The sequence below is a fragment of the Papaver somniferum genome, chromosome 2, assembly GCF_003573695.1.
Source record: "Papaver somniferum cultivar HN1 chromosome 2, ASM357369v1, whole genome shotgun sequence".
NCBI lineage: Eukaryota > Viridiplantae > Streptophyta > Magnoliopsida > Ranunculales > Papaveraceae > Papaver > Papaver somniferum.
Window position 1 is genome coordinate 147,667,115 of NC_039359.1, and position 27,560 is coordinate 147,694,674.

General features: G+C 36.4%; 2 protein-coding genes and 1 pseudogene across 2 annotated transcripts; 1 reads left to right on the forward strand and 2 right to left on the reverse strand.

The window, feature by feature from the left end:
* Nucleotides 1-13,810: 13,810 nt before the first annotated feature.
* On the forward strand, nt 13,811-15,098 carry LOC113352176 (annotated as a pseudogene).
* Nucleotides 15,099-17,188: 2,090 nt separating this feature from the next.
* Nucleotides 17,189-18,712, reverse strand: LOC113354097 (1-aminocyclopropane-1-carboxylate synthase 7-like). The gene is made up of 3 exons (XM_026597533.1): nt 18,539-18,712; nt 18,156-18,454; nt 17,189-18,044 (listed from the first exon to the last, which is right to left on the reverse strand). The coding sequence occupies exons 1-3, from the start codon at nt 18,710-18,712 to the stop codon at nt 17,189-17,191; spliced, it is 1,329 nt and encodes a 442-aa protein (XP_026453318.1).
* Nucleotides 18,713-21,899: 3,187 nt separating this feature from the next.
* LOC113352177 lies at nt 21,900-27,560 on the reverse strand. Its single transcript, XM_026596028.1, has 5 exons — nt 26,288-27,560; nt 25,647-26,088; nt 25,208-25,553; nt 24,875-25,097; nt 21,900-22,045 (listed from the first exon to the last, which is right to left on the reverse strand). The coding sequence occupies exons 1-5, from the start codon at nt 27,558-27,560 to the stop codon at nt 21,900-21,902; spliced, it is 2,430 nt and encodes an 809-aa protein (XP_026451813.1).

A 27,560-nucleotide genomic window follows, 5' to 3' on the forward strand; every position in this document is an offset into this window, starting at 1 on the left:
TCCTGAGGGACTCTTCTAAAGGAGGAATAGAAACATAGGGATCGTAAAAAGGACTACTTTTCAATAGTTTGATTGTATCCTCTAGATACGAAGAACTAGTACTATAATATTCTTGCTCGTAAGACTGATGCATGTGTGGATAGTAATTGGGATCACCAGGGTATGACCCATATCCTTCCAAAGGATGGCGTTCCCAACCACTATTCCCAACATGGTCATAAAAAGGATGATGTACATATTCAAATTCAGGTCGATAATCATTGTATTGGCTTCTATCATACCAGTTCGACATTCTTAATTGCAAGGGAATTCTACACAATCACAAACAAGGCTGACTCGACCAAATCAAACCTATAAAATCTAACAAACAACAAGCATGATGGCTCCACTTAGATTGTTTCTAGACCAGCTTCTAATCCTTCGAAAGGGAATTCGTTACAATTTAAGCAAAACCCTCTGGAATCAATCCGAGTCAAAGTAAGTTGAATTGAGGCGAGGGAAGCTCAGTGGAGCTTTGATACCCAAGGCCTCACCGCTATCACAAGGCGGCGCAGTCACGCATTCAACTCACAGAAACCATCATGAACTTCGAAGTATGCTAAAAGAGTAACCAATATTTTTCGAACGACTTTTCTACTAAGCTCGTTACCCCATAGGTCTTGTTCTAGTCAAAATTTTAAGCTTAGGTTCGCGTTTGGTTTCGTTTTCCTAAAGCGGGCAAGAAGGAAACGGTGATGAAATCCGAGTCCTTATCTTAATTTGGCCAGGCCTTGCCTTTACTAGGAAATTAAAACAACCGTATTCAAATCCTCAGCATATATTCACCTTAAGTCATACAATAAACCCGCTGACAGAGGATTCGTGGGTGTTTCAAAAGCTTACCTCCCGTACCAGACGGGCGCAGAACCGCTGAAATCGACTCGGGCCACGACTCCTATGTCATGTGCGAACCCGAGGGGCCGAGACGATATTGTAATCGTCGTCCTTCCCTGCAAACAGTTTTATATTTAATATACCCTTCCTTAGGGTTTAAAAAAAAAAAAATTCCAAGTCCAAAGTCCAAATAAAGTGCAAAAGAAAAGAAATAAAAAAAATAATTACAAAAAAAATGGAAGGTCTCTAAAAGAAAATAAAATAAAATAAATTCTCTCTTTTTTTTTTAATTTTTCTTTCGCTCTTTTTATTTATTTTTTTGCTTTGTCTTTTTCCTTCTCTTTTGGCTTTAAGCTTTGATTCCAAGTCTTTAGTATCCAACTTCAAACCTGTAATACAAAGACACACCCAAAGAAACGTAAAAAGGACAAATGAAATAAAAAAAAAAACTAAAAATTCTACCTAAGCACAAATCCGCGTCGGCGGCGCCAAAATGATAATGTTTTTTTGAATGATGTTGTAGTAATGAGGTTCAAACTCTCGGACTTGTGAAGATTAAATTTAAAGATTTAATAAAATTATATACAAAAATATTAACAAAGTGGGCGAGAGGTATGAGAAAACAATCAAGACACTGATTCCACTATTACACATGATTAATGATGGTAAATAATCCAAAACTCTAATTATCTTTTAAGTCCTTTATATCTTAACTCACTAATAATCAAGCAAATTCTCAAACATCAATTGTATCCCTTAAGCATAGATTATCTAAACAAAGCATAACCTATCTAATTGAATCACAACTGATTAGGAAAATTACGCAAACAATTTAAAACTCTACAAAAGCAGTGATTGAGTGAATTATAATTAAATATTAGAGAAAATAAAATAGTTACCAATTATTCATGCGTAAATAGCTTCCTCATTGACAAAATAAGACTGTCATGCGACAGTCTTTGAACTGTAGCAAAATAAGACTGCTCAGTGTGGGTCTTATGTTCTTCGCGTTCTTCTGCAGCAGCAGAAAAATGGTAGCTATGTAACTTGATTTTTTCTTCTTCTCTGGCTCTCCACAGCCCCCCAAACTCTCGACACCGCTTATATGATACCTTGTGAACATATTTATACGTGATTGCGACATTGAATCTCCTCCATTAACTCCAAATAATCTTCATTTACTCGGGATATTTTCTTTCTTTTTTTATCAATGATTTTGATTTTTACGCATCTGCAGCTGGATCAAATTCCTTATAAATCTTCTTCACGTTCCAATGTGTTGATTAAGGCTTCCAAACACGTGAAGTACACGTTTAGATTCACCACAACTCGTGTAAGCTCATGGTTTTCCTCCAACTCCCTGTTTGGATTAAACCAAGTTATCCAGACAAATTTGATCGAAACAAACACCCATAATAGCTTTGTTAGGACATATCACAACTACCCATTAAATTTCAGCCCTTTAATCTACCCAGAACTCCTTCAAGAATCGATCGAAAGTTACACAGTTGAGAATAAAATTTTCCCGCCAAAACGAATTTTTGAAATGTTGAAGATGGTGTCCCCCTAACCAAACTGGGGGTGCGAATAGCAGGTGCCCAACTGAGGTGCCCCTTATCCAAATTGAGTGTGCCTTTAGTACTTTTCTCCGGGAGTCCAAATAGCACTTTTCGAGCAACTTTTTCCACACAAGTGTATTTCTCCAAAAATCTACAAACACAGAAAGCATCAAAATTAGTACAAAAATCAAAATCGAGCACTAACAATAGAGACATTGAGTACAATTTAGACACAAAAATGTGTCTATCACCGGGATCCTCAGTTCAACCATCTGTTGACAATGCACAGCACAACATAAATGCTGGTATAATATCTGCAACAGTTTTAGGTTCAACAACACAGCAGCAACAACAACAACATTCTATGGTGACTAGAGCCAAAGATAGTATCAGAAAGCCTGTCAATAGATTGTGTTTAGCAGCTACCAAACATCCTTTACAAACTGATGAGTTTTTTGAGCCAATATCATATACATAAGTATCTAAAGATCCAAACTGGAGACCACCCATGGATGTAGAAATCAATGCTCATATACGTAATGGTACGTGGACCAAAGTACTATATGTTGATGGAATGAATGTGATAGGTTCCAAGTGGGTGTTTCGAGTTAAGCAAACACCAAATGGAGATATGGACAAAAGAAAAGCACGTCTATTTTCAAATGGTTTTCATCAGAAAGTAGGTGATGACTATGGTGAAATGTTCATCCCCTTGATCAAGCCTTCCACTATAATATTGATCCTATCTATAACAGCAACACATAATTGGGATATGAAACAACTTGACGTTCAGAATGTGTTTCTTCATGGTGTGCTTGAAGAAGAATTTTACGTGAAACAACCTCCGGGGTATGTTGATCCTGAGAACCCAACATATGTGTGCAAACTTAATAAGTCGATATACGGCTTAAAACAAGCGCCACGCACATGGTACTCCAAACTCAGCTCTTATCTAACGGATTTGGGGTTCAAGGGCTCGATTGATGATTCCTCCTTATTTGTGCAACAATCAAAACAAGATATTACTAACGTACTTGTCTATGTCGATGACATCATAGTCACAGGCTCTAGTTCACTACTTATCAATAAACTCATCAATGAATTGAGTACAGAGTTTGCAGTTCGTGATTTGGGTAATCTCAATTATTTTTTGGATATTGAGGTAATTCAACAAGGTGGTGCAATAATACTCAGTCAGTGCAAGTACATTGCTGATTTTCTTAAACGTACAACAATGGATGGTGCAAAGCATGTTTGTACTCCTCTTGCAGCCAATTAGTGAAGCGAATTCTTCGTTATCTGAAGCACACTGTTGAATATGGTATGGCAATACGAAAATCAACAGATTTATCACTACATGCTTATTATGATAGCGAATGGGCGGGCAATTTAGATGACAGAAGGTCAACAAGTGGATATTGTATCTACTTTGGTGGCAATTTGATATCATGGAGTGCAAGAAAACAACAGATTGTGTCTAAATCAAGCACTGAAGCTGAGTATCGAGGCATTGCAATAGCTACATCATAAATGGTATGGATTCAGTCATTACTCAAAGAACTAGGAATTCCTATGTCTACTCCTTCTTTATGGTGCGACAACCTTGGAGAAACATATCTTACAGTCAATCCGGTGTTTCATGCACGTACTAAACACATGGAAATTGACTACCATTTTGTCAGAGAAAGAGTGGCTAGCAAACGATTAGAAGTAAAATTTATTTCTTTTAAAGATCAACTTACAGACATCTTTACTAAGAGCCTAGATTCACCAAGGTTTCAATATCTCAGAAACAAGTTGAACATTCGTCAACTCACGCTCAACTTGAGGGGGGATGTTAAGGATACATCAGCTAAAGCCTATATCAGTGGGTTGATTAGCGCTGATCCTCTACTATGCCAGTTACCAGAGAATCACTCTTCGATCACAGTTGTACTGGCTGTATCAAAGGCATGATTTGCGCAATAATTTCGTTATTCTCATTCATGTAATATATGCCCTATTTAGGGTAATGTAATTCATATAAATAAGAACCTTCTTCACCAGTGATGAGTGTGGAAGATTTCACCAAGTATCTCTTCTTAACTCCATATGCCTGGTAAATTTATCACTACCTCCTCCCCGGAGCTGAGATAAAAACTGCGGTCAACTGCAGAATATGATCTTCACTACCAAGAATATTAGGCATATATATCCTCTCACTGAAATTATATTCACTAGCATCAAATCAGTCTCATCTGCACAAAAACAACTTGAAACACACCTTCGTATCTTTCGTAAAGCTGTCCAGAATAATCGTGAGGAGGTTTATGAGTGCACATATTGTAACATGTTGTGTGCATCTTCGAAATAAACTCCCCGTCCATGAGTGATTCAGGGATACCTTCAAGAATATCATTAACTTTTGTAATCCCCGTCTGCAGGATTGCCCATCCTTCCTCCAAATGCAATACTTCCCTGTTCATAGTGGCCATACTATCTAACTCCAAACCCTAACTCAGCGGTAAAAAAGAGATCGAAAACAAAGATAACAAAGACATTGTATGTCTAGCGTACCCGACCAAACTGGATTTCCAAAAATGCTCGTCGAGGGATGCCCGCTGGGCTTCATCCGAGCAAACATGTTTTTGGCCCATCGACACTTGACCTGGTCCCTTGGTAAAACAAAATTTCTAATCCGAGAATTACAGGGGGTTAGTCAATTAGGAGTTATAGAGATTTCGAGAGAATTTTTTTGTAAGAGATTTGGGGAGACTCTTTATAAGTCTATTGATTTTGGGGGACTTTTTGAGTGACTTTCAGGAAATCTCAGAGAGTCATTGAGACAAAAAATATATAGAAATTTTACTTTACATACATCAATGACTTTTTTTTTTTGAGATTATAATCAATGACTTTAGACATTTCTCTCAAAAAATATATAAGAAAAAGAATTCAAAAATTATTTATTAAATGAACTTTATCAGTGATATGATGTTAAGTAGGGTGAATTAGACTGTTCAATTGATGTCGTCTATTAAGAAACTCAGAGACCCTCAAAGCGAGATGTTGTTACTTCGTAATTGCACCGGAGTTTCTAGATTATATTTTGCAATGCGTACTACCAACCCTGCTGCCCTGCAATCAGCCGTTGCCCTGTTTGATGATCACTTACTTAAGTACTTGAGACTTCTTATCACTGGTGATGGCGCGGGGTTTGGTCCTCTTCAGCAGCGATTAGCTACCTTTCCTATCAAGGATGGTGGAATTGGCATTTACACCATGGCTGACACCAGTGCCTATTGTTACCTTGCTTCTCAGAGTCAGACTATTTCGGTACTAAAGGTGATTCTTGGTAATTCATTCTCAACTGACAAAGGTTCTTCTTATCAGTTTTCCCTTCAGAAGTTTATCCAAGTATGTGGCTTGCCTTCTACATACTGTGTCGATGATACTGCCCCCCCCCCCTTTCCATGCACTCTCTGGTAGTCACTTATTTTGATGCAGTTAAGAAGCAAATCTCAGACCAATTTTATATGACTACGAGGGATTCCATCCTGTGGAAGTGTAACCAGGTCAAGAATGCACAAGATTATTTGTTAGGTGTACCTATCAGTGGGCTTAATCAGTGCCTTGGTCCCAGACATTTTAGAGTTGTGCTTTGCTATCCTGTTGTTTGTTGAGAATGGTTTATGCCCAAGTTGTAACAAATCCATGGAAATTTTTGGGGATCATGCGCTTCATTGTGCTAAGGATATAGGCCCCAAGTTTCGTGATATAATCATTGACATTTGTTACAAAGCTAGTGTCCCTGCGCGCAAGGAAGTTTCTTTGGGTTTTCTGACAGATGATGACAAGGAGTTGAAACCTGCTGATATTCTTGTGCTCAACTGGGAAAATGGAAAGGATGTTTGTATGGATGTCACAGGTGTCTCACCCTTCACAGGTGAAGGAATTCGCTCCTTTTTCCCGGAAAAGCCTTAGCTAATACGGTCTCTCGGAAGCACGCAAAGTACTTGGACAAGTGTGTTTCACATGGCCATGGTTTAGGTGTCCTAGCTTTCACTACTTTAGGAGAATTAGGTGAAGATACTTATGTTTTTTTAAGCGTTTGAAGAATTGTTTAGTTAGTAATGACGCTAGTAGTGGTATTGGTAGTTTTATTTTTCATAGATTAGGCATTGATATTCAAAAGGGGTTGGAACCCAGCTTGTTGCTAGGTTACCAACTAAAAGCTTTGTATGATTTTTTTTATTCTCTAAATTAAAAGGATTTATTAAATTAATATATAATAAATGATTCATAGGTTTAATGCAAAAAAAAGGAAGAATATAATCAATGAAATATTATAAATGTCTAATAGAACTTGTGACTATTTTGTCAATGGAAAATTAAACCAAATTGAACACTAACAAACTGCATGAGTTGAGATCTCGCATAATTGGACGACCAAAGGGAGTCCCTATGTGATGAAAAATAACCAATGTTGTCCGCCACAACAAATGTGCAGAGAAATTGAAATTGGTTTTTTGATTTTGCAATTTCATCAAATTTACATTCGAATTGAGATAATCAACTAAATTGATTGCGAATTACATTCAAGTCTTACCAAAGAAACAGAGTTACAGTTTAAGATTTCTTAAGATATCCATTACATCGATCAGAATTGATCAATCAGGAAATCAAAATCACTTTTCCAATTTTCCAATTTTTGCTAAATCAATCATATTTTGATAGTTCAAACAGCTATACTTCATTCATTTTCAAAACCCACATTTACAAGTGAATTAATAGTGAAGGAATCACTGGTCTGTACCACTGAAAACGCTACATATGAAGAAATTATGTACGGTCAGAGTTGATCATCTAACACAAAAAAACAGAGCTGTTCTTCAGCTTTCGGATTAACAAGATGGAGTTGCGGTTCGGATACAGTCGTGGTTCGGTTAAAACCCGAAACCCATAAACCACTTTTTTATACTTCTTTATACTTTCTCTTTTGCAAGCAGTACTCAGAAGAATTTCAATTACAACGAACACAATTCAAAACAACAATTTTTTTTCTTATGTTGAGCTAAATCTAAGCAAAGGTATGGGGTTGTTAACCAAAATCCTTCCTGATTTCTATTATTATGAACAGTGGAAATGTAATTTGTATCCTAATTTTAATTTTAAGTGAATGGGTGATTTTGAGAAGTGGGTGTGTTAAGGTTTTAACTAACATGGAACTAATGTGTCAATTTGACTAATACAGATTTTGTATCTCTTTTATCACTTTTTATGACTCCTTCTAATCAAATTTGCCCTATATGCCAAAAAAAATAGGAACAAAACAGTATTATCCAACCTGTTTGATAAAATGCCTCACAAAAAAGATTATTTTTGTTCTTTTTTTTTCTTTGGTCGTCCCTCTACTGCTGCACCAGTTATCTAGTAGTATTTTTTTTAATGCATGGAATTTACTATAGCTTATTTGGTTTATTATTATTATTTTTATTTTATTTTTAATATCCAAAGTCTCTCCAAATATCACCTATTTTGGAGAGACTTTGTTTAAGCCTTTTATGGTATATTTTCGCTTAAAAGTCTCTAAAAAATCCTCCATAACCTTAAATCATTGATTTGGAAATCCAAATCCAATAACAGAGAATTATCAAGACTTTCAGAAAGTCCACATCCAATAACAGAGAATTTTAAAGACTTTCAGAAAGTCATTATTCAATAACAGAAACTCTCAAAGATTTACAAAGACTCCCTGTCGACTAACAAGAAATTTGGCATGTCTCTAAGATTCCGTGTAATTCTCAATTGACTAGCCCCCTGTTAATAACGCTAGGGTTTTACGTTCTATAATCAATCTCGTTTTGTTATCTTCATACTCAAAAATGGCATCCTCATCTTGTGATGTGTTTCATCATCACCATGGTCTCATACGTGCAGCATTACCAAAGTTGTCTTCATATGTATTCCAACTCATTGGCCCTCCTGAAATCTATCAAACCCCCTTTATTCCAACACCACCGCCACAACAACAAACACCACATCCACCAACAACACCATCAAATAATCCTACAACCGCGTCTAATCCCTTCATTCATCTGATGGAAAGAAAAATTAAGAAACCAAGTTTTTATTCCTTACATGGATATACAGAGAATGGATCGCCGACTTACTTATCGAGTGGAAACCCAGTGGTCGATTTCTTCTTCCACGTTGTGCCGGGCACACCATCTGAAAGTGTGACGAAAAGACTAGAACTGGCTTGGGAGTATGACCCATTGAAAGCTTTGAAGTTGATATTGTTAAAAATGTAAACTTGATTATGCCTAATTAATAATAATTAGAAGAACCTAGAAAATTGAAGAGTAACACTGGTGGTGAGAGAACTCTCTAGAGTACTCTAGGCTAGTCCGGTGTATTGTTTAGAAAAGAAATGTAAAGTATCTTCTAGAGTAGGTGCTATACTAGATAATTAGAGAAAGTTCTAGAGATATAGGAGGTCGGTCAATCAAGGCCTATAAATAGGCATCAGTTGTAAAGTTTAGACTTGTAATTGAGCGGCTAACCAAAGTGAGGTATAGGTAGCAGAGTGTAAGGATTAGAAGTCTTTTATAAAGGTCTGTGTACGACCAAGTTTTAATGCAATAAAATTCAGTTTTAGTTAAACACCAACTTGAGTGATTGTGGGCTTGTTTAGTCATTCCAATACCCATTTTCAAAACATTTTCAATACCCATTTAGTCTTTAACCCCAAAATCATTTCCAACAAAGTGGTATCAGAGCCATAAGATTCTAATGGCCAGTGAAATGTTTCCGTTTCATGTACCTAAACTCACCAAAGATAACTATGAAAATTGGAGTATCCAAATAAAGGCGTTATTAGGCTCGCAAGATGCATGGGAGATTGTAGAGAAAGGTTATGTTGAACCGGATGATGAAGCGGCGCTTCCGCAAAATGAAAAAGATGCGCTACGCATTTCAAGAAAAAGAGACAAGAAGGCTCTCTACCTAATCTATCAAGGAATGGATGATTCGTCGTTCGAGAAGATATCGAGAGCTATTAATGCAAAGAAAGCATGGGAGATTTTGCAAAACTCATTCAAAGGCGTGGACAAAGTAAAGAAGGTGCGGTTGCAAACTCTAAGAGGTGAGTTCGAATCTCTCTCCATGAAAGAGTCCGAATTAATATCGGATTATTTTTCAAGAGTTTTAGTTGTTGTTAATCAACTAAGAAGAAATGGCGAGGTCATGGGTGATAGTCGTGTGATCGAAAAAATACTACGGTCACTTGTTCCAAAATTCGATTATATCGTCGTTGCAATTGAGGAGTCGAAAGACGTCGAATCCATGACCGTGGATGAGCTCATGGGATCTCTTCAAGCCCATGAAGAAAGAATGAGAAAGAGAAATAAAGAGGGAGCGGTAGAACAAGTTCTACAAGCTAAGCTTACTTTAAAAGACAAAGGAGAGAGCTATAGTAGTAATGCTAGAGGAAGAGGACGCGGCTACTACGGCGGGAGAGGAAGAGGCAAGCAAAATAACGATGATCAGAGGGTCCAGAGGTCGAGCTCCACAAGAGGTCGTGGCAGAGGAAATAATTCATGGCGCAACAATAATAGGCCAAGGTATGACAAATCTCAAATCGAATGCTATAACTGTCATAAGCTTGGTCATTATGCTTCGGACTGTCGATCTTCTTCAAATAATGTCGAGGAGAGAGCAAACTACGCTAGTAAAGAAAATCAAGAATATCAGACCTTGTTGGTGGCATGCAAAGGAGGTGACTATGATGAAAACTGTACATGGGTGCTTGATACGGGAGCAAGCAACCATATGTGCGGCACGAAGGAGAAATTCGTGGAGATTGATGAATCAGTTTCTGCAAATGTGACGTTCGGAAATGGAGCGAAAACTCCGGTGAGTGGTCTTGGCAAAATTTTGATTCGATTAAAAAATGGAAGCCATCAATTTATTTCTAATGTTTATTATGTCCCTAACGTAAAAATGAATATATTAAGTTTTGGACAACTCTTAGAAAAGGGCTATAGGATGAACATGGAAAACCTTAGTCTTTTCATAAGAGATAGGAGAGGAAAACTAATTGCCAAAGTGCCAATGACGGGAAATAGGATGTTCTATCTGAACATTCAAAATGACGTCGCGAGATGTCTGACTGCTTGTGTGAAAGACTCGTCATGGCTATGGCATCTTAGATATGGACATCTAAATTTTGGAGGATTAAAGTTACTGTCCAAACAAAATATGGTTAGAGGTTTGCCAAGAATAGACCACTGGAGTTAGTTCACACGGACGTTTGTGGACCAATAAAGCCAAGCTCGTATGGTGGAAATAACTATTTCCTCATATTTGTCGACGATTTTAGTCGAAAAACATGGGTTTATTTCTTGAAACAAAAATCGGAGGTTTTCTCCAATTTCAAGAAATTTAAATCCATTGTGGAGAAAGAAAGCGGCTTCGAAATTGTGGCTATGAGATCAGACAGAGGAGGTGAATTTACCTCGAAGGAGTTCGAGTCTTACTGTGAAGACAATGGAATCCGTCGGCCTCTTACGGTTCCATATACACCTCAACAAAATGGAGTTTCCTAAAGGAGAAACAGGACAATTCTCAATATGTCCCGGAGTATGTTGAAGACAAAGAGAGTGCCCAGGGAATTTTAGGCTGAAGCGGTTGACTGTGCGGTTTATTTGATAAACCGATGTCCCACAAAAAGCGTGTGGAACATGACTCCTTTAGAAGCATGGAGCGGAGTAAAACCTGGCGTCTCACACATACGAATATTCGGAAGTATCGCATATGCTCATGTGCCGAGTCAGCTGAGAACGAAGCTGGATGACAGGAGTGCCAAGTACATATTTATCGGTTATGACTCTCGATCCAAGGGATACAAGTTGTACAATCCAATCAATAGAAAGGTCATCACAAGCAGAGATGTGGAGTTCGATGAAGAAGGCGTCTGGGATTTCGGTGTTCAAGAAAAGGATTACAATTTTCTCCCTATCGTAGAAGAAGAAGAAGAACAACCACCAGTACCAGAATCTCCAGCTACTTCACCACCACCATCACCTCCAGCAGTACATCATGGTGATCCATTATCAGCAGATGAAAGTTCTAGCGAAAGGCCTTTACGGACGAGGAGTTTAAATGACATCTATGGAGACAATATATCTTTTTTTTGTCTCTTTGAAGAAAGTGAACCAATAAATTTCGAAGAAGCAGTCAAAAGCGAGAAATGGAGAAAGGCGATGGATGAAGAAATCCAGGCTATTGAGAAAAATAACACCTGGGAGCTTGTAACACTTCCGAAAAGAGAAAGAGCAATTGGAGTGAAATGGGTGTACAAAGCCAAGAAAAACGCTAAAGGGGAGGTTGAAAGATACAAGGCAAGATTGGTAGTAAAAGGCTACAAACAAAGAGAGGGCATCGACTATGATGAGGTATTTGCTCCTGTTGCTCGTCTTGAAACTATAAGATTAATTATCTCTCTAGCAGCTCAAAATAAATGGAAAGTCCATCAAATGGACGTCAAGTCTGCCTTTCTAAATGGGCATCTTGAAGAAGTGGTATATATCAAGCAACCACCTGGGTACGAAGTAAAAGGACAAGAAAATAAAGTCCTGAAGTTGAAAAAGGCTTTATACGGTCTAAAACAAGCGCCGAGAGCATGGTATAGCAGAATCGACAAGTATTTCCAAGAAAATAATTTTAACAAATGCCCGCATGAACATGCTCTCTATGTGAAGGTGGATGAAAAGGGAGATATGTTGCTCGTCTTCCTATATGTGTATGATTTGATCTTTACCGGCAATAATCCGACAATGTTCGAGGAGTTCAAGAAAACAATGACGAGAGAATTTGAGATGACGGACATTGGTCTTATGTCATACTATCTCGGGCTTGAAGTAAAACAACAAGAAAATGGAATATTTATATCTCAAGAAGGATATGCGAAGGAAATCCTTAAGAGATTTAAAATGGAGGAGTGTAATCCGGCAATTACTCCCGTGGAATGCGGAATCAAGCTATCAAAGATCGATGAAGGCGAGAAGGTCAATCCGACTCTTTACAAGAGCCTTGTTGGAAGCTTGAGATACTTAACTTGTACAAGGCCAGATATTCTCTACGGAATAGGACTGATTAGTCGCTACATGGAAGCACCTACGGTTACCCATATGAAGACTGCCAAGAGAATTCTGCGCTACTTAAAAGGTACGCTTGATTTCGGTTTATTTTACTCGTCATCAGACAAGTACAAACTCGTTGGATATAGTGATAGTGATTGGGCCGGAGACTTAGATGAAAGGAAAAGTACTACTGGTTTTGTATTTTTCCTCGGAGATACGGGCTTCACTTGGAGTTCGAAGAAGCAACCGATCGTCACACTTTCCACTTGTGAAGCTGAGTACGTCGCAGCAGCATCGTGTGTTTGTCACGCAATATGGCTAAGGAGTTTAATGAAGGAACTTAAAATGGAGCAGGAAGAACCGACTACAATATTTGTGGACAACAAGTCAGCAATGGCTTTAGCAAAGAATCCAGTGTTCCACGACCGCAGCAAACACATCGACACACGGTACCATTTTATCCGAGAGTGCATATCGGAGAGTAAGGTACAACTGAAATACACAAAGTCTCAAGACCAAGTTGCGGATATATTCACGAAACCTCTAAAGCACGAGGTTTTTGTCAAATTACGAGAGATTCTCGGAGTTACCACAAATCAAGTTTAAGGACGGCTGTTAAAAATGTAAACTTGATTATGCCTAATTAATAATAATTAGAAGAACCTAGAAAATTTAAGAGTAACACTGGTGGTGAGAGAACTCTCTAGAGTACTCTAGGCTAGTCCGGTGTATTGACTAGAAAAGAAATTTAAAGTATTTTCTAGAGTAGGTGCTATACTAGATAATTAGAGAAAGTTCTAGAGCTATAGGAGGTTGGTCAATCAAGTCCTATAAATAGGCATCAGTTGTAAAGTTTAGACTTGTAATTGAGCGGCTAACCAAAGTGAGGTATAGGTAGCAGAGTGTAAGGATTAGAAGTCTTTTGTAAAGGTCTGTGTACGACCAAGTTTTAATGCAATAAAATTCAGTTTTAGTTAAACACCAACTTGAGTGATTGTGGGCTTGTTTAGTTAAACACCAAGTCTTCCTTTCAAGTCATTTGCAGAATTTGGTTACTTCAAAGACTTACCAGAGATTCTTCAATGAATAACCAACGAAGGTCACGAGAAGGAGGAGAAGAAAATTTGGGTTAAGAAGTCAAAGATGTGTTGCAAGTTTGAAACACGGAAAAAAGAACTGGTTTTTATACAGAAAATACCACGAGAAGAAAGGATACAAGAAGATATAATAAGGGGACAGTTAGTGAAACAAAAAATGAGTATGTTGCGGGAGGAAAGGAGAATCAAGAAGGCGAAAAGAGTCATCTAGAGGTATAATGGAGATGAGAATTATAGATTTTTGCATGACCATATTTCTGAAGTGTTTGCTGAATATTTAGTTGCAGATTTGAAAATTCTGAACGAAAGTAAGCGCAAGTCTTATGGGATTAGTTTTGCTGCGAAGTGGTGCCCTTCTTTGTATTTGTGTTATGATCAATCAACTCTTTTGTGCGAAATCATCGCAAGAAGAATTTTCCCTCGTGAATCGTATCGGAGTATGAAAACGTTGATGAAGCTCATTATGCTTATAGAATACGTGATCGTCTAAGGAAAGAAGTTTTAGTCCCCCTCCATAAATCCTCGGAACTACCTGAGCTTTACATGAGTGCAAACAAGTGGGAATTGTTGCCATATAATCGAGTCCCATCAGTTGCAATGAATAATTACAAGGAGGTTTTCATGAGTCACGACAAAGAACGGTTCACGAATCATTTAGAAGGTGTTAAACGAGGAGATGAGAAGCATAAGATTGCTGCTGGAGCCTTGCTGCCTCACTTGATCATCAAGTCTTTAAAATTCGAAGAAGAAAGTGATTGCAATGTCCCTGAGCTTCAACGGAAACGAATGCTGGAAGATTTTTCCAAAATCGGTAAACTTAAAGATTGTCTTGCAATTGCTAATGTGTCAGGGAGTATGGAAGGAACGCCAATGGATGTGGCTGTAGCTCTTGGTTTGTTGATATCAGAGATGAGTCATGAACCATGCAAAGGAAGACTTGTCACCTTTAGCTTAGATCCTGAACTGCACAAGATTGAAGGTGACACTTTGAGATCGAAGACAGAATTCATTAGAAGAATGAAGTGGGGGATTACAACTAACTTCCGGAAAGTGTTTGACCAGATATTGCAAGTAGCAGTTGAAGGCAACTTGAAGGAAGACCAGATGATAAAGAGGCTTTTGTATTTAGCGATATGGAATTCAACCAGGCTAATTCAAAAGGAAAGTATAGCCCTTATGACTATAATTATGATCGACAGAGTGCTAATGCAGAATGGGAGACGGATTATCAGGTGATACAGAATAAGTTCAGAAAAAAATGATACAGGAATGTGCCTGAGATTATTTTTTGGAACCTGCGAGAGTCTCACTCAACTCCAGTTTTGAGTCAACAGAAGGGCGTGGCCATGGTTAGTGGGTTTTCAAAGAATATGATAAAAGTTTTTCTGGAGGATCCTGATTTTAGCGAATTTACTAAGTGTAATGGAAAAGGCAATCTCTGGTGAGGAATATGATAAACTTGTCGTAGTTGATTGATTATTAATTAGTTCATGGAGCGATCAGTTAGCTTGTAGCAAGGAATAAAAGCACCCAATTCTACGTTCTTATTTTTCAAATTCTTCAATTTTTTTGTGGTCAGTTCAATATATGAAACTCATATGCAAAAGCCCATCCAGAAATAGCATTAGCCCAGATTGCTAGACAACTACTAAGTGTACTCTGAATCATGATTCATGCATGCATATCTCCTAAAGGTGATCTCATGCATGCATATTTCCACAATCCATTTGAAATCACTGTCTTGTGTGCAACCCAAACTACACTTTCAACCAAAATATACAAATAAACTACACAAAAAACCTGTGTGCAACCCAAAATCTACCTCATTACCCTAGAAATTAAATATGCCTTCTTGTTGATAATGATATGCATTGTGATTTGAAATTTGTTCGTAATTCAGAATATACCTCATGGACTTAAATCTCTTTTGATATCAAATTCAAATCAGTCAGATCTTTGATTCTGATTTTTGCTCCTCATGGAAGTACATACGAATATATGACGATAGTCTGATACCACTTAAAACAAAATCCAGTACAGACTTTATGTTTCCAAACGGGAGTACTTAAGCTTTATAATGGAGTAACAAAATTCAATTGTTTTGACAAAATCAACCAGGTACAGTGTATATGAACGAAGTAGGTACGTACAGGCTGCAGCTAAACCTTTTGTGTGGTACAGTTATCAAACATTCCACGTGGTAATGTTTACCACGTTAGAAATTATCTTTGCCTCAAAATAAAATGAAATTCCAGTGACAAAAACTTAAGTATTTTTGTTTCTTTAAATGTCGGATGATTTGAAGACAAAAGGTATTGTTTGACCTAAAACGACAAGAGAAATCTAAGTGTTGGTCATTTAGAATTTTTGTCATCCATGAATTTCTTTTTATTGGGTTGTTTGGCATATGTCATCGAATGGGAGTCTGCCATGTCAAATGAAAGAGCTGTGAATCTGAAAAAAAATTCAAACTGGACAAAAACATCTTGAATCAACATGCATCATATGAGTTCAGCAAAGTAGTCTTGAGTTAATGCCTTGATGGCAGTGCCCTAAACCTTCTAACCTGCTGCTTCTTATGCTTCATGCCACCGCCCGAAGATTGAAAATGTAGATGGGCTAAGGCAGTAGAATAGGCTAAGAACTAGAATTCTAAGAGGTCAAAACAGAAACAAAAAATTGAATAGGTTTTACTTTTGGGAGTCACTAGAACCATATAGGCAAATGATAATCCATATGCAACAAAATACTTGAATATCTATATAAATCTCATTATCGAAATGGACATATATTTTATTAACAATTCTTAAACGTAGACATCACATATAGTTGAATACCATTGCATGTTATAATCAAGAACTCGTAGTTTAGTTGTTTTGTAATGTAACTTTGCAGGCTATAATCAAGAACTCGTAGTTTAGTTGTCTTGTGATGTAATGTTTGCAGGCCATATCGAAGTTTTAATTAGTCCTTCACCAAGAAAAAAGAGAAACTAATGTCTTGGGTTTAAGAAAAACTATATGTGGAGTAAACTATTTTATATAACTGAGTAGAATTTTGATTTAGCCGACGCTGATTCAAATCCCACGTATCATCATCATATGGTGCTCTGATAATGACACTTCCAAGTTCATTTTTGTGGAAAATAATAATATATACTAGTAATAATTTTACATCAGGATGTGAATGGAATTCAAACCGTAAACTCGTTGGTATAATGGCCAAATGTCTGACCAACTACTACACTGTTGGACGCTTACGTTCATCTGTGATCAAGTTGTACCAAGTTATTGAAGTTCATACATCAATAATAATAATGCAATAATAAGCTACTAATTGAGACTAGAATATATTTATATATTAATTTGATTAATACATTATCAATTGCTAATTCTAGCTAGAATGATATATTTTCAGATGATAACTGACTGGTACACCATATTGTTCCGGCAATCTTCTAATTCATCAAAAAGGCTAATTAACAAAGAGATGTATATATATATAGAGAGAGTGACCTGGCTAGCTAGATTGTATACTAGTTTTTCCTTTTCTCCATAAATGTAGAAATTCTATTGAGTGCAATATCTAATGTCTGTTCACTCATATTAGCAAAACAAACTCTAAACCAACCAGGTTCGGAACAATGACAAGAAGATCCAGGAGAAATATTCAACTTCACTTCATGCAGAAATGAGTCCCATAATTCTAGCTCACCTTCTCTTGTAGAATTATTCTTCAATAATGGACTTAAATTCATCCAACAAAACAATCCAGCATTTCCTTTCAAACATTCGATACCGGCTTTCTTTAATCCTCCGATAATCATTTCGTATCTTTTCCTCAATCTTTCTCTATTTGTTTTTATGTAAATGTCTGTAAACTCAGTGTCTAATAACATTGAAGACAATAGGTGTTGTGTTTGGGATGATATTAAACTAAAACTTGACATTCTTCTTGCAGTTGTCACAACTTTATCATTATACGAGTAAATCGTTCCGATTCTAAAACCGGGTAACCCAAGATCTTTTGATAAACTGTAGACAATATGTACCCTCTCCGCGTCTTTACAGTTTCGAGCTTCGAGAATTTCCGCAATGCTTATGAACTCTGATGAAGAAAATACTGAACCAGAATAGATTTCGTCCGACACAAGGTGAATGTTTTTTCGTGTAACGAAGTCAAGAATTTCCTCAAGAACGGATCGTTGGATTGATGCACCTAGTGGGTTTGATGGGTTTGTCATAAGTAATCCTCTGACCTTAACGTTCATAGATGTTGCTTTGTCGAACGCTTCTTCTAATGCTTTAGGAGTTACTTGGAAATTGTTTGAGCTATCGCAGTGAACAGGTACAATATTTACACCAGTTCTCCACCTTAAATCTCTATCGAATCTGCAAAGAAAATATCATCGACAACGTCAGTCTCAATCGATAAATTTCTTAAGTTGTTTCACAAAGATCAGCTAATATACATGAATATTTTGTTTAAGTTTTTGTTCTTACCCTGGATAGTATGGAGTTGGAACTAGTAGAGCATCACCAGGATCAGCTAATATGAATGTTAGTAACTCATTAGCTGCAGTTGCACCAGCCGTAAGAACAACCCTTTCAGGATCAAATTTCGCTCTTCCACCTCGAATTCTTTCCATGAAACTCGCCATTGCTTTTCGAAAAGTTAAGAGTCCATGGTAATCTTGAAACAAAGCGTTCTCTCTAAAACTAGAGATTCCACTGCTTCTTGGTCTCAAAGTAGATGATTCTGAATGTTTCTCCAAGTAATCTTCTAGTAAATCAAATGAAACCTGTTCAAAACAAAAATCAAGATTAGCATCAAAAAAATTTAATGCATGCAACAAATAATATACGTTAAAATAATATATACTTACTTGATTTTCAGCTAAACCCATTTGTATGACACCATTTGGGTTCTTGAGTTCATCGTAAGGGTTTTCGTCGTAAGCCTTCCAACCAGCAAAGTAAGGAGAATCTTCTCCATGGGTATCAGAAACTGCAATTTTAGATAAACCAACACTAGATGATTGTTCAATTTCTATAGCCATAACTCTATTAAATGGATAACTTTTGTGTCTTTCTGTGTGTTACTTTCTTGAAGCTAGCTAGAGAAAAAGTAGTGGTGATGTCTACTCTTGTTGTTATTAAGTTTGAAGTGTGATGAGAAAAACCATGTCAAAGAACCCATATATATAAGCAAAGGTTTCAAGGTTGTCATATTTCGAGATAACATAAAAAGAATGCAATTATTAAAGATTGAAATATTTTGTAATGTAAACAAGATCAAACATCACCTTTATGAATTGATTTTTTTGAATATTTTCTCAAAGTCTATGATAGCCATGTACAGCTACTGGTATCTCTTGATGTAGTAGGAATATACATAGTATAATTTATCAAGTTTGAGTTATTCATGATCCCTCAATCTTCATGATATCTACATCATATATGGTGGTTGATTAGAAGATTTTATAAAAAGTTTTCTTATCTTTTTTATTTACATGTTGTAAAAAATACTTACTCTTCAATCACTTTTTTTATCTAACAGCTTCACAACTAATCGTTGGAAAATACAACCGTACTAAATCAATGTGGACAAGTTTTTCACATTTATTAAGTCTTTTAACAAGTATCATCATCTCATTGTGTTTTTCAAAACACAAAATTGGTTAAAAAGATCAAAATCAACAATTCCTGCATGAAATGAACAGTTAGATTTTGATACTGTTTAAATGGACAAAAATGTAAAAATAGGCAGGATGTAACCAGTTTCATCGTGCCCATTTTCAAATATTTTTTCTTATTTTTAATTTACACAGGATGTATCCAGTTTCATTCTTGCTATTTTTAAAATTTAAGCTAGGAGCCTAGGATTACTATTTTTTTTTGCCCATTTCACCCAAACTATTTTTTACTCGTCCATTTGAACCGTGATTTAAAAATATTTGAACAAATGACTCATTTTCTGTTTTCAAAAAGATTGAATCCTCAAGAAAAATCTTTGTTGAGGTAACCAAATTAATCATCATGCATTTAAATTAGATAAGCCATGAGGAAAACAAGAGAAATTTAGAAGGGTTATTAATTGATACATTCATATTCAAATTTCAACAAGACATGCAACAACCATAGTCGTAGAAAAACAAAAGACAAAGATCTCAATTGAACACGTAGAGTATTCTCAAGAGTAATAAAAATAGCATTTGGAGAAAAAAAAAGAAAAAAAAGTTCATTTGCATGCATAGAATGCAATATCCAATTTCTAAAGCATATTCGCAGATAATCATATGAATGTTTGCCGACACAAATAAAAATTCACAAAAATGATGCTTAAATGCATCATCCAACATTTGATCATTTCTTCCCTCTTTGGTAAAATATTGGAAAGTATAATCTGAAAGCTGTAGTGACACTCACTGCCTAATTAATTGGTCAATTAGTTAAAGAACAAGAATACAAACAGTACTTACTGTACTGCATGTTAATTGGTGGTCACAAAAATTCCAACACACAACACTATTTGTTGAGTGTTGCGGTAAAGTGACACAAAAATTTCGTTTAACACCACATGCGGTAGCCAACGAGCTAAAAGAGTTCAATAAAATCATGATTCATGGACCCATGGTAGGTTGTGCGGTTCCATAAATTGTGTACATTTCGGCTATAAAAACAAATTCAATGAATTCCTAAAGTTTTTGCTGTTTATTGTTGACATTTGGTACTATTGACTATAGTTGAGTAAAAGAATGAAGAAGAAGAAAAAGATAAAGAAGTGATTGTTTAGTTGTTGAAGTGGAGTTAAGATATCACAGTTACTGTTGGCTTCTTCTAATTTGTTGTACTATCATATTTTTCTGTTGTTGCTAGGTAGAATTAAAATTAAGAAAATTATCCAATTCGGTATTATACATGGGATCCCCAGGACTGCTAAACGGATACCAGTATTATCAAGGATACTAAATTACTAATTCATATAAAACAATATAATCTCGATCGATAATTTGATTTATGGGTTGATATATCCTCGTTACTACTTACATCCTCTTTAAAGGGATATCCCCGTGTTTCGTGAAAATCTTTTACGAACTGCCTCGAATTTAGACGATGAATATCATTGAATTAAATTCTGAAAGAAAAAAATGTCACATAATTTAGATTTTTCATGGTTTGCTCAAACGGTGGGAGATTCTTGATTAAGACATCAAGATCAGCTATGTGGGTCTAATTAAGATCTTAAAGCCGCTTCCATGAGATTTGGCATACAATAGTTGATTCATTAAGATTTGTTCGGCTGATACTCTAAGACATCAACAGAATATACACCAGACATAAGGATTTTATATCTTTTAAAACAACAAGATTTTTGCTAATCAAAAATTTAAAAAAACATGTATTGGAAATTGCAGTCAAGATCTTCTATAACTAATGCTAGCTATAACAAGTAGTTGTGGTACTACTTCAATCAATCATTGGTTATCTAGAGAAGTAGGAATTATTGAGGTGATGTTATCACTACATTTTATTCAACCTTGTATGTTTGGTTCGCAGGGAAGAGCTGACTCAGCAAAAACTAAGAAACATAACTCCTCGGCTATATATTTCTTAGCCTTTTTGGAGTGTTGCACAGAAAAAAAAAAAAAAAGTTGCTTGTTGTTGGAGCATTTTTGAACTAGCGCCATTAGCTATGGCAATACTTGCAAAAGGATATAATTTGTGCACCCTAAATGAAAGTGCACATTTACTCATTTCTTTTTTTTTTCAGAAAGAGACCATTACAGACTTATATTAATCATCAAAACTAAAAAGTACATTTATCACATGGCAAACCAAAGAAAACAAAACAAAAACTAGAAAGAAAACAAACAACAAACAAGGGAAGAAAGATTACAACTTTTTCTTCTTCCTCCTCTTATAGACCTTCTTGGCCTTATCAGCAGCTAGAATCTCACGAAAATCAGGATCTAAAGCATCATGCCTTACCTCCACCCAAACACTAGCAGGCTGAATAGCTGCAAGCAAATCTGCAGTTTTATTTGTTTCTTTATAGAAATGACTTACTTTCCAAGAGACAAACTTCCTCCTTAGCACTGTAATTCTTCTCCAGATTTGAATAGCATTCCAAGGAGGTTTAGAATTAGGATTAGTGAACAAAATGTAAACCGCCATGGAATCAACAACAAGATGTACTCTCAGAAAATTCTTCCTTATAGCCAAAGTAAGACCCGTTTCAACTCCTTAAAGCTCATGAACAAGAATAGATATTGGATGAGAGCCTCCATAAGCTGCATCCAACATTTCTGCCATATGATCTCTTAGAACATCCCCAAAACCTGCAGTATGTTCTCTCTTTGAACCATCTGTATTTATCATCACTTCATTCTCTGAAGGAAATAACCAAGAGCAATCAATGTAATCAGGCATAAGAAAATGACAATCAATACTCCATTTGCTCATAAGCATTCTATTAATTAAACTATCTTCCACAATTTGAGTTTTCACTGCTAGTTTAAATCTTACATCCTGAACCACCAGAATACTAACTTGATCTTGGGAGTGAATTGATTATTGAAGACTCTATTATTCCTTTCTCTCCAAATGTGGTAGATAAAGCCTGTGAAGACTAATTTCTTAAGAACTGACTTGCAAGAAGAACCCTTGAAATTCTAAGTACACCAGTTAACATCTTCATTCCAAGTAAGGGCCAAACTTCTCACAAAACTCAGCTTAAGTATAAGACCCTCCCAGATACCAGCAGATAAAGGGAAGTCATGAAATAAATGGTCCTCAGTTTCTATTGCATCACCGCATAATACACAAGAAGCATTTTGAATAAGTCCCCACTTGAGAAGTTTTCTCCTAGTCTTTAGTCTTTTGTGCAAGGCTAACCAAGAGATAAAATAATGTCTTGGGATATGATTTTTAAACCAAACTAAAGATTCCCAGATAGGCTTGTTGTTTTGAGAAGAAATGGAAAGATATGTTTCTTTCATAGAAAACTGACCTGAAGAGCTAGTTGTTCAAATCAGCTGGTCCCTTTCTTGAACATTAAAATCAGCAGTGCATATTTGTCTGACTTTATCCTGCATTTCATCTTCCATGAAAGAATGGAAACTCCATTCACCATTAGATATAAAATCACTAACAACATTAGAATCAGAGGCTCTAATGGTTTCAAGAGTACCATGGTCAATCCAATCAATCAATTTACCTTTGTGATGCCAACAGTCATTTAAAAATTGGTATTAGCTCCATCTCCTATGACCACTCCAATGTACTGTTTAGCTGGGGTTTTGTGATCCAAAATTCTTCTCCAACACCAGCTGGAATCATGTGGAACTGACATGGTCCAAAAATCTTTGTCTTTTATGAGATTGATTTTCACCTAAGAAGTCCATATTGTGTCTTTCCTAGACTCAAGATCCCAAATATGCCTAAGGTTTGCTGCCACATTAGTGAATTCCAGATCCTTAACACTCAAACCTCCTTCTTCATAAGGATGACGAACATTAGTCCAGCTAATTGGGTTATAACTTTTCTTCATGTCAGGGCCAGCTAGAGCTGTCAAACGGGAAAGCTAGGGTCAACCCGGCCCTAGCTTGACAAGCCATGGACGGGTTAGGGTCATCCCTAGCCCTAGTACTATTCATGTACAAGCCAAAAACGCCAACCCTAGCCCTAGACGGGTTGGCTCTAACGGGTTGCGGGTTGGCTTGTTAAATGGGGTGGTTGAAACTAAAATCACTTAAATGTATAAAAAATTTAGTGGGCAGAGGGATCACTACTCCGTAATCCTAAATCAAATGAAATTTGGATTGTATTAAATCATTTAAGGAAATATAAACTTTGATTTCTAGCACAACACCCTAAAATTCTTAAATTAGTAACTTAAAATTCCTAAATTAGTAACTCATATGAAATTGACGGGTAACCCGCGGGTTGACCCTAACCCGGCTTGTTTTTATTAGGGCTAGATATGACAACCCTAACCCGGCTTGTTTAGACAACAAGCCAAGCCGAGCCGGGTTAAAACAATCCAAGCTAGGTCCAACCCGCGGGACGGGTTAGAAATTGACAGCTCTAGGACCAGCCCAAAGAAATATTTTAAATTTAGTATTCAATTCTTTTATTACTCTTTTAGGAAGTATAAAACATGAAAACTAGAAGTAAATCATTCCACATAAAACAGCTTTTATCAGTAACACTCTCCCAAGATAAGTTAAATAAATAGACTTCCAAGATTGAATTCTAGTGTCCACTTTTTCTAACAGAGGTAAACAGTCTTTATAAGAAATCCTAGTGGACAAAAGAGGCACTCCAAGATATCTTATTGGGAGTTCACCAACTGAGCAATCAAGAATAAAAATAATTTTCCCAAGAGTAATATCCTCCACAACAGCACACTAAAAAGGGAGATTTTTTGCTTATTCATTTCCAGACTAGAGCAAGAGCTAAAGTCATTCAAGGCAGAATTTAAACTAAGGGTTGCAGAAGTAGTACCTTTGAAGAAAATGAGCACATCGTCAGCAAAACATAAGTGAGTAAGGAAGTTAAGCTTGCATCTTGGATGAAACTCAAACTTCTAAATTTTTACTTGTCTTAATAGAAAGGAACTGAGCATCTCCATAACTAGGACAAACAGATAAGGAGATAACGATCAGCCTTGCCTTAATCCCCTAGTTGCACCAAAGAACCCATAAGGAGATCCATTAATAATAATAGAAAATTTAGAACTTGAAATGCATAGAGTGATCCACTCAATAAACTTGCTAGGAAATCCAACTTCTGTAGCATGAAATAAATAGCTTCCCACCTGACCGTATCATAAGCTTTTTTTAAGTCAATCTTCAGAGCACATCTTGGAGTCCCTTTAAGCTTATGGTAATTTCTAACCAGTTCATGAGCAACCATTATGTTATCTTGAATACTTCTCCCGGAAATAAAACTCGACTGGTTCTGACTAATCAAGCCCCCTAAGATAGTTTTCATTCTAAGAGCAAGGATCTTAGTAATGCATTTGTAAATTATATTACAACAAGAGATAGGCCTATAGTCAGAGAAAATACTAGGATTCTTCGTTTTAGCAATCAGGGTAATAAAGGTACTATTTACTTCTTTTAAAAGTTTCAACTTATCAAAAAAATTCTGAATAGCAGCAACAAAATCATCTCCTACTACTGACCAACTAGATTTAAAAAAGTGACTGGACATACCATCAGGGCCAGGAGCTTTGTTTGAACCAATAGAATTAAGAGCAGTTACAACTTCTTCTCGAGAGACATGTTTGATTAAATCAGCAATATCATCTTGTTGAATGCAGCCATCAAAATGCAGATTAGTAGAACTATCAGAAATAACTTCGGGGACCAGATCATTACCAAAAAGGTTTTTATAATAATCGATACACTCAACAGCAATGTCTTTATCTTCAACTAACTTCACATTTTCACTATTATAGATGAAGGGAATATTATTTTTAGATCTTCGTTCTATTAAGGAATTATGAAAAAGGAAGTATTAGAATCTCCAAGATTAAGCCATTTAACTCTGGCTTGTTGTTTAGCTGCAGACTCTTCATATTTAACAAGTTTGACATACTCAGCCACATACTCTGTCTCTCTTCTAGCTAGATCTAAGTCAAGAGGAAAAGATTGCAATTGGAGTTGATCAAAATCCATATTTTCCTTAGCCTGAAGTACTTGAGCTGAGACATTTCTAAACTTAAATCTCTTCCAATTAATAATGTGACTTTTAACATTTTTAACTCTGGTAACAAGAGTAATCATTGGGTTACCTCTAACAGGGATGTTCCAAGCAGTTCTCACCACATTCATATACTCAGGCTCATCAGATAAGAAGTTAAAAAATCTAAAAGGAGGAGGGTCATGCATTCTGTTCTCAAAAATAGAAACAATACTAGGCGAATGATCAGAAATACCTGGGAGAAGGAATTCTGCTTTCGAAAATTAAAATTGAGAAACCCACTGCAGATTAGCCATAACTCTGTCAATCTTAGACCTTATAACAGATCCATCTTGCTGGCAATTAGTCCAAGTATAGAAGTAACCCATAAAAGAAAGATCCATCAGCTGAGTATAATGAACACAAGTAGAAAAGTCTTGAAAATGATGAGGTAAAACTGGAGCACCTCCCACTTTGTCAGAAGGATATAAGATGGAATTAAAATTTCCAAGCACCATCAAAGCTTTGTTAACAGTAACAGCAAAGGAAATGAGAGAATTCCAGAGAGCATTCCTTGTAAGATAATAATTATCACCATACACAAGAGTCACTGCTAAATTGATAGAAGAAGGAGTAGTGATATCCAAAAAAACAGCTTGAGGAGAAGAATGGATAAGATTAACATGAATAACTCCCGGGTCCCATCCAACCCAAATACGACCATAACAGCTACGGCTATCATTATCTGAGAAACACCAAGAGGGATTGATATTATTTCTAATTTTGTTTTTATTTGACTCTTGAACATGAGTCTCAACAATGCCAATCAAAGAAAGCTTATTATTCCTATTAGATTTTTAACTTCTACTTGTTTTAGAGGGTCATTGAGACCCCTGATGTTCCAACATCATGTGTTGAACATCATTTAAACTTATTAGAGTTACTCTTTGCAGCCTTTTTCAGAGCTGCAACCTTTGGAAGGATACTACTAACTTGTTGAGGAACAGGTCCCTCCTTTTGGAAATGAACTCTGGAACCAGAAACTTGTTCAGAAGACTTTTGTTGAGCCGCTTGCAGAAGTGCTTGGAAATTTTCCTTATTGTGATTAGATTGAAGTACTTGAGGATTTTCCATATAATTGTCTATGATAAAGAAACTGTTTGAAAAAATGAGATCATTGACTTTATTTGGAGTACTAGCAGGTATTTCTTGTAAGACAGTAGTAACTTGCATAGAAGTATCCTTTACCTGATTTCTAGATTTTGTAATCCACCCATCCTCATTCCTTGAGGTGGTGGTTGGTTTCTGCCCCCATTTCTGAACCACTTTATGAGTAGGATGCACCTTCTTAGGACAATGGGACAGAACATAGCCAAATACTGCACAATCACTACACTTTGGAGGTCTCCAGGAATAGTCCATATTGATTTCAACACGATCTTTTCCTCCCAAAGTGAATGTAAATGACTCAGAAAATTCACAATTCACTCCCACTTCTACACAAATCCTAGCATAGCTCATTCTAGTTTTGTTTAAGGTTTGTGTATCCATCATTAAAGGTTTACCAAGATAACTAGCTATCATGCTCAGGCCCTTATTATTCCACATGAATAAAGGAACGTTTCTAAAATTCATCCACACTAGAACAGATTTTAATTCAGCAATTTCTTGTTCCACTGTCCTTGGTTTCACAATGAATAATCTATTTGAAATGAACATGGATCCAATTTCTAAAGCACGAATTCTTTCCTCTTCAGAATTAAAATCAAAGATAAACATTCTTTCTCCATGAATAGTCATTTGAAACGTACCTTTAGGTTTCCAAGCTCGATTAACAGCATTATGAACCATGTTAAATGGAAGTCTTCTTCCCACAAAAGCCCCAATAACCTTAGATTCACAATCACGAATATCCTGATCGAAAACCACATAAGGAATATCCATATTCTTCTTCCTATCAACCACTGGGTATGAAAAGAATTCTGTATCAGTATTAACAACCGCCTCCTTTTGCTTATCAAATAATGAAGACCAATTTGCAGAAAAAGCAGTAAACCTAGGAGGAGGAGGAAAGTTTTCGAACCCTGGAAGCATAACAGGATCAGTAACCAAATTAGAACTCATCACTCTCGAAACAGGAGAATCCTCCATAGCAGAATCCTCTAAAGGTGTGGAGGAGACCAATAGAGGAGTTGTTGCTGGAGACGACGATTGCAT

Coding starts and splice junctions, on each gene's coding strand:
- LOC113354097 (XM_026597533.1), bottom strand. CDS start 18,712: ATGGCTATAGAAATTGAACAATCATCTAGTGTTGGTTTATCTAAAATT. Junction 18,455..18,538: donor TGGGTTTAGCTGAAAATCAA/GTAAGTATATAT, acceptor TGTTTTGAACAG/GTTTCATTTGATTTACTAGA. Junction 18,045..18,155: donor CCAACTCCATACTATCCAGG/GTAAGAACAAAA, acceptor TTTTCTTTGCAG/ATTCGATAGAGATTTAAGGT.
- LOC113352177 (XM_026596028.1), bottom strand. CDS start 27,560: ATGCAATCGTCGTCTCCAGCAACAACTCCTCTATTGGTCTCCTCCACA. Junction 26,089..26,287: donor TCTGAAAAAGGCTGCAAAGA/GTAACTCTAATA, acceptor GGTGTTTCTCAG/ATAATGATAGCCGTAGCTGT. Junction 25,098..25,207: donor CAGCTAAACAACAAGCCAGA/GTTAAATGGCTT, acceptor GAAAATGTGAAG/TTAGTTGAAGATAAAGACAT.